General features: G+C 44.6%; 1 protein-coding gene across 1 annotated transcript in view; it reads left to right on the top strand.

Annotated features, from left to right (window-relative positions):
• Positions 1 to 1,712: 1,712 nt before the first annotated feature.
• LOC119595022 (glycine receptor subunit alpha-1-like) overlaps positions 1,713 to 7,689 on the top strand; it is a gene marked incomplete in the record, with an annotated part of 22,735 nt that continues 16,758 nt past the window's right edge. Inside the window, 1 exon segment of the mRNA XM_037944184.1 lies at positions 1,713 to 1,862. Coding sequence (XP_037800112.1) covers positions 1,715 to 1,862 — 148 coding nt within the window.

Genomic DNA, 7,689 nt, shown 5'->3' with positions numbered 1-7,689 from the left:
AACAGATGGATAGAAATGTGAATAGATAAATGGAGAGAGAGAGAGAGAGGAATAGAGAGAGGAGAGAGAGAGAGAGAGAGAGAGAGAGAGAGAGAGAGAGAGAGAGAGAGGAGAGAGGGAGAGGGGGGGGGATTTAGACACAAACAGACATACATATAGAGACGACAGAAAATTATATGAAGATAAAACAGAATATATATGTGTGTGTGTGTGTGTAAATGTATAAATGATAGATTTATGTACTAATTTACATGTACAGAAAAGTTCATCACGCTCGTCTATCCTTCCTTCCCTCCCTCCCCCCCCGTCACCTCCATCCCATCGCTTACCCCCCCCCCCTCGCTTCCTCCCTCCTTCGCTTCCCTTCTCTCCCTCCCTCCTTCCTTCCCTCCCTCCCTCCCTCCCTCCCTCCCTCCCTCTCTCTTACCGTTCCTTTCGGCCTCTTCTCTATCCCATCACTTACCCCTTTCCCTTCTTCCCTCCTCCTCCCCACCCTCTCATCTCTCTCACCCTTTTATCATTCCCTTCTCCCTCATACCCTCCCTCCCCCTCTCGTTTCTCCTTCCCATCCCTCCCCCTTCCCCCCCCCCTACCTCTGCCTCTCCTTCTCTCTTCCTGGTTACTTCCTCCCCCTCCCCCCCTCCTTACCCTCCTCCTTTTCCTCCCTTCTTCCATTTCTCTCATTGTTCACCCTTTCCCCCTTATTCCGACCTTCCATTCCCTTCCTTCCTTTCCTCCTTCCATTTTTCCCCCTTCCCTTGACTCCTCCCATTCGCTCTCTCCCTCTCATCCCCATTCCTCTTTCCCCCCTCACTTCTCTCCCTCCCTCCCATTCCCTCCCTCATTTTTCCTCCCCCACAACCTCCATTCCCTCCCTCCAATCTGTTTCTTCCCTCCACTCCCTCCCATCACATTCCTCATCATTTCTTTTTCTCCTCCATCTCCTCTCGTTCCTCCCTCTCTTCCCTCTCCCTCCTTTCTTTTATCTACCCTTCCAACCACCTCACTCCCTCTCACTCCCTCCTTCCCATTCCCTCCACTCCCCTCACCCTCCATTCCCTTCCCTCCACTCCCCTCCCACCCTCCATTCCCTTCCCCCCATTCCTTCCACTCCCAGCCTATTCCCTCCCATTCCCACCCACCCTCCCTTCCCCTCCCATTCCCACCCACCCACCTATTCCCCCACCCACCTATTCCCTCCTGTCTTCCCTTCCCACCCACCCTCCTCCCTCCCTTCCAATTTCCACCCTCCCCTCCTCTCCCTCCTTTTTACCCTCCCCTCCCTCCTTTTCCCCCTCCCCTCCCTCCTTTCCCCCCTCCCCTCCCTCCTTCCTCCTCCCTCCCCTCCCCTCCTTCCCCCCTCCCCTCCCTCCTTCCCCCCTCCCATACCTCCTTTTTCCCCCTCCCCTCCCTCCTTTTCCCCCTTCCCCTCCCTCCTTTTTCCCCCCTCCCCTCCCTCCTTTCCCCCTCCCCTCCCTCCTTTTTCCCCCCCTCCATCCCTACTTTCCCCCCTCCCCCTCCCTCCTTTCCCCCTCCCCTACCCCTGCCTCCCCCATCCCCCTCCCTCCATCCCACCCTGCCCTCTCCTTTTCCCCCCTTCCCTCCCTCCTCCTTTTCCCCCCTCCCAATCCCTCCTTTCCCCCTCCCCTCTCTCCTTTTTCCCCCTCCCCTCCCTCCTTTCCCCCCTCCCTTCCCTCCTTTCTCCCCTGCAGACATGTACTCCCTGGAGGAAGTCCGCCTGGGCTGGCTCCCCTCGGGCCTGGTGGTGGACCCTCGCGTGGGAAACCAGCTCAACAACTACGAGTACGAGTTCAAGCCCATTCGCGGAAACGGGTCGTGTGCGTGTTACAAGTGCATTCCGGGTAAGTAAGGGTTTTTTTGTTGCTGTTGTTGGTTTTCTTTGTTTATTTTTGATTAGTTCGTTTGTTTTTTGTTTGTTTTCTTTGTTTTGGTTTGGTTTTGTTTGGTTTTATTTTTTGTTTATTGCCTTTTTGTTAATTTTTTATTTCGTTTATCTTGTTTTGGTTGGTTCATATTTTTTATTTTGTATTTTTTGTTAGTGTTTTTTTTTCTGATTTTGTGTTGATTTTTGTTGTTATTGTTATTCTGATTATTATTATTATCATTGTTTTTCTTGATTATTAGATTGGGAGTGCGTGAGTGCCTGAGTGCCTGGGTGCCTGGGTGAGTGAGTGCGTGACTGAGAGTGAGTGGGTGAGTGAGTGAGGGAGAAACAAAGAAAAAAAAACAGAGGAGAGAGAGATTTAGACCTAGAAAGAAAAAGAGAGAGTAAAAGAGAGAGAGAGAGTAAAAGAGAGAGAGAAAGAGAGTAAAAGAGAGAGAGAAAGAGAGTAAAAGAGAGAGAGAAAGAGAGTAAAAGAGAGAGAGAAAGAGAGTAAAAGAGAGAGAGAGAGTAAGAGAGAGAGAGAGCAAAAGAAAGAGAGAGAGAGAGAGAGAGCAATAAGAAAGAGGAGAGAGAGAGAGAGAGCAAAAGAAAGAGAGGGGGGGGAAAAGGGGGGGGGGATAAAAAAAAGGGGGGGGGGGGAAAAAGCGAGAGAGCAAAAGAAGAGAGAGAGAGAGAGCAGAGCAAAAGAAAGAGTGAGAGACAGAGAGAGCAAAAGAAGGGAAGAGAGAGATGGAGAGAGCAAAAGAAAGAGATGAGAGAGAGAGAGAGACAAAAGAAAGAAGAGAGAAGAGAGAGAGAGCAAAGAAGACGAGAGAGAGAGGAGAGAGCAAAAGAAAGAGAGAGAGAGAGAGAAAGCAAGAAAGAGAGAGAGAGACGAGAGAGCAAAAGAAAGAGAGAGAGAGAGAGAGAGCAAAAGAAAGAGAGAGAGAGAGGAGAGAGCAAAAGAAAGACGAGAGAGAGAGAGAGAGCAAAGAAAGAGGAAAGAGAGAGATGAGAGAGCAAAAGAGAAAGAGAGAGATGAGAGAGCAAAAGAGAAAGAGAGAGAGAGAGAGCAAAAGAAAGAGAGAGAGAGAGAGAGAGAGAGAGCAAAAGAAAGAGAGAGAGAGAGAGAGAGAGCAAAAGAAGAGAGAGAGAGCGAACGAGAGCAAAAGATAGAGAGAGAGAGAGAGAGAGCAAAAGAAGAGAGAGAGAGAGAGAGAGAAAGAAAGAGAGAGAGAGAGAAAGAGGGAGTTAAAAAGAAAGAGAGAGAGAGAGAAAGACGGTAAAAGAAGAGAAGAGAGAGAGTAAAAGAAGAGAGAGAGAGAGAGTAAAGAAAGAGAGGAGAGAGAGTAAAGAGAAAGAGAGAGAGAGAGAGTAAAAGAAAGAGAGAGAGAGAGAGTAAAAGAAAGAGAGTGAGAGAGAGTAAAATAAAGAGAGAGGAGAGAGTAAAGAAATAAAGAGAGAGAGAGAGAGTAAAAGAAAGAGAGAGAGAGAGAGTAAAAGAGTAAAAGAGTAAAAGAAGAGAGAGAGAGTAAAATGAAAGAGAGAGAGAGAGAGTAAAAGAAAGAGAGAGAGAGAGAGAGAGTGTGAGTGAGTAAGAGAGAGAGTGAGTGAGTAAGAGAGAGAGAGAGAGAGAGTGAAGTGAGTAAGAGAGAGAAGAGAGAGAGAGTGAGTGATAGAGATAGAGTGAGTGAGAAGAGAGAGAAATAGAGAGAAGTGAGGAGTAAGAGAGAGAAAAGAGAGGAGTGAGTGAGTAGAGAGAGAGAGAGAGAGAGTGAGTGGAGTAAGAGAGAGAGAAAGAGAGACGAGTGAAGTGAGTAAGAGAGAGAAGAGAGAGCGGTGAGTGAGTAAGAGAGTGGAAGAGAGAAGAGTGAGTGAGACGAGAGGGAAAGAGAGAGAAAGTGAGGAGAATGAGAGAGAAAGAGAGGAGTGAGGGATAAGAGGAGAGAAAAGAGGTGAAGAGAGTGAGTGAGTAAGAGAGAGAAAGAGAGAGAGTGAGTGAGTAAGAGAGAGAAAGAAGAGAGAGTGAGTGAGTAAGAGAGAGAAAGGGAGAGAGTGAGGTGAGGTAAGAGAGAGAAAGGAGAGAGTGAGTGAGTAAGAGAGAGAAAGGGAGAGAGTGAGTGAGTAAGAGAGAGAGAGAGATGAGAGGCAGTGAGTAGAGAGAGAAAGAGAGAGAGTGAGGAGTAAGAGATGAGAAAGAGAGAGAGTGAGTGAGTAAGAGAGAGAAGAGAGAGAGGAGGTGGTAAGAGAGAGAAAGAGAGAGAGTGAGTGAGTAAGAGAGAGAAAGAGAGAGAGTGAGTGAGTAAAAGAGAGAGAAAGAGATGGAGAGTGAGTGAGTAGAGAGCGAAAGAGCGAGAGTGAGGAGTAAGAGAGAGAAAGAGAGAGAGTGAGTGAGTAAGAGAGGAAAGAGGAGAGAGTGGAGTGAGTAAGAGAGAGAAAGAGAGAGAGTGAGTGAGTAAGAGAGAGAAGAGAGAGAGTGAGTGAGTAAGAGAGAGAAAAGAGAGAGAGTGAGTGAGTAAGAGAGAGAGAGAGAGAGAAGAGAGAGAGAGAGAGAAAAAGAGAGAGAGGAGAGAGAGAGAGAGAGAGAGAGAGAGAGAGAGAGAGAGAAGTGAGAGCGAGCGAGCGACCCAGAGAGGAGGAGAGAGAGAGAGAGAGGAGAGAGAGAGAGAGAGGGGGAGAGAGAGAGAGAGATGAGAGAGAGAGAAAGAGAGAGAGACAGAGACAGAAAGAGACAGAGAGAGATTGTCACTGAGAGAGTGAGTGAGTGAAAGAGAAATAGAGAGAGAGATAGAGAGATAGAAATAGAGATATAGATAGATAGAGAGAGAGAGAGAAAAGGGGGAAAAGGAGAGAGAAAGAGGAAGGAAGAAGAGAGAGAGAGATGAGAGAGAGAGGAGAGAGAGAGAGAGAGAGAGAGAGGAGAGAGAGAGAAGAGAGGGGAGATAGGAAAAGGGGAGGACAGAAAGAGACAGAGAGAGATTGTGAATGAGAGAGTGAGTGAGTGAGTGAGAGTGAGAGAGTGAATGAGAGAGAGAGAGGGAGAGAAAGAGAAAGAGAGTGAGAGTGAGTGATTGAGTGAGGGGAAGGGGAGAGAGAGAGAGAGAGAGAGAAGAGAGAGGAGAGAAGAGAGAGGAGAGTAGAGGAGAGGAGAGGAAAAGGAGAGAGAGAGAGAGAGAGGGAGAGATTGAGAGAGATTGAGAGAGAGAGAAGAAGAGAGACAGAGACAGAGAGAGACAGAGAGAGAGAGAGAGAGATATTGTGAATGAGAGAGTGAGTGAGAGTGAGAGAGGAATGAGTGAGAGCGAGTGATTGAGTGAGTGAATGAGAGTGAGTGAGTGAGTGAGAGAGTGAGTGAGTGAGAGAAGTAAAAGCGTGATAGAGTGAGAGAGTGAGAGAGAGTGAGAAGAGAGAGGGAGAGAAAGATGGAGAGAAAGAAAAAGAGAAGTGAGAGTGAGTGAGTGAGTGAGAGGAAGAGAGAGATAGATAGATAGATAGATAGATAGAGAGAGAGAGAGAGAAAGAGAGAGAGAGAGAGAGTGTGAGTGTCTGAGTGGTCAAAAGCCTTCAATGTCACGCCCCCCAACTAACAGGGGTGACCAATTGGGGGGCGATCCAGGGGTACTGAGCTAAGCGTGCCCCACATTGCTCATGACCTCGGATTCCTCCCTTTGACTCACTCAATCACTCTACTTCGAGTTGGGGCCCCCATTTCACATGCCTCCTTCCCCCGGGGGCCAACTCTCTTGGGGTCCCACTTTGCCGCGTACATGCTGCCCGGGGGCAATTTCTGCAAAAACCCGGCCCATTCCAACCTCGGTCTACGCCACACTACCAATAAACTCGTGAGCCTGTGCCATGTGTTTTACAAGTACCTTACAAATGGTGGCAGCGGTGGGATGTCACTTCTTTGAAGCATGCGACATGAACTCCAAGCCCCCAACAAGAACATCCGGGCTTGACCAACCCCCTCCAAAAACAAACTGTAAGTACATTTTGGGCAATTCTTTAACTTTCTTTTTCCTCCCCATGTGTGCATGCCAATAAGTTTTCAACAAGTGCAGTGTTTGTTTCTCAAAGATCTGAACAAGTGTTCATGCTAGGGCATTTTATTCTCTATTATCAACTATGTTTCTCCGAATTTCCTTGTCTTGACTTTATTTGCGAGAGTAATTTTCTTAGGCGTGTTTTTTTCTAACTCGGTCATGGTACACTAAAGCATCATGTAGGTACATTCATGCGTGTTTTAATTTCAATTATTTTTTTTCTCGAATGCTCTATGGCTGTGTGGGCATATTCTAGGCATATTTTCTTATCTATATTTCCATTGCATTAACTTGTGCCTTTTTTATGTAAATTTCATCTGTTATTGATCAATATATTTATTTCGGCTCGGTTTTAAGATACATTAGTGGGAATATTATTGAGATAATGTGGAATTATCCACAAATGAACATTTTTTCTTTCTTTCTCCAGACCTCCCTACCTACCCTAGTTCCTAACTTTCCCTCTCTCCTTGTACCCCCTCCTTCCACATTTCCCCCTCACTAGCGTTTTAATATTCTTGTGTCGTGATATTTGTTTAAAAGTTAATTTCAATTAAACAAATGAATTAATATAAGCAAGTTATATTTTGTAGGTATGATTTTCATTTGAGTTCACACTTGTCTTTGACGCCCGAATTTTGACCGCCCATGACCTGTCTTCCTGACCCTTCTGTCCATGTGATATACAGAGTTCATTATCAATTCGTCATCTTGGTGTTAAATTCCAAATATTAAATTGTTTTCTTTTCTTGTTTTGTGTACGTATATACGTATGTGATTTGTTTTATTTGTATTTTTCATATTGAAAAAAAAAAAACGTAAATAAGTTTTATGTGTACAAATGGTTCTGTTAACATTTAGAACTCCAGGTCAATTCAGGTCAAGTGATGATATTTTCTCCCCTCTTTTGACCTGTGTGTGAAATGCCACATTCAAATATTTTATTATATATATTTTTTCGAATTTCAAGTTGTTTAATTTTTCTTTATTTCAAATAAATTTGTGATTTTGATAACTTGAATTCACAATTTACGATAGACCCTTTGGCAGGTTTCATTTTCACTAGCATTTTTCTTTTTTGTTATTAACATTTTTCTGTATTCATCACAGTACAATTTATTTATATTGATATTACATTTATATGTATGTATACTAAGTTATTTTTTCTTAGATTATTCATGTGATACTTATGGTAAATTTTATTCATTAGTGTTTCGAGTATTTAACTTTTCGATGACAATGTGTTTCTCTTCACATATTTAATTTTGTTATTACTAGCTTCTGCTATTTTCTATTGAATTATCGGATATAAACCTGTCTTCGATCTCACTCAGGTAAAATGGTCAACTCTGATTACCATCTGACTCTGCCCACAACTAGAAATATACATTCAATTTATTGTTTCTATTTTTTATTCCAATTATCTCTCACGTTAGAGATTATTTCTATTATATCAGCTACTACGATTTCATATTGTTCGTGATTTTCATAATTCATCGATTCATGTGAAATTATCTCGGTCATCCTAACGATTTTCCTTCTTTCCTCTCAAGACTATCATTAAGATGCTGGCAGATTTTCACAGCCTTTATTTCATTAATTATTCTATATCGCGAACGTCATTTCATGTTTATTACATGGTCCTTGGTGACGACCCCACGCTGGGTCCAATGTTGTCCTCTATATGTGCCCAGACGCACTCTTATCGCTCACCTGCGATCCGGCGCCAGTCATGCGCCCAATGTTTTTACGACTCTACGT

The sequence above is a fragment of the Penaeus monodon genome, chromosome 1 (genome assembly GCF_015228065.2).
Source record: "Penaeus monodon isolate SGIC_2016 chromosome 1, NSTDA_Pmon_1, whole genome shotgun sequence".
Classification (NCBI taxonomy): domain Eukaryota; kingdom Metazoa; phylum Arthropoda; class Malacostraca; order Decapoda; family Penaeidae; genus Penaeus; species Penaeus monodon.
Note: the sequence above shows the minus strand (reverse complement) of the source record. Positions and strands in the feature narration are given on the sequence as shown.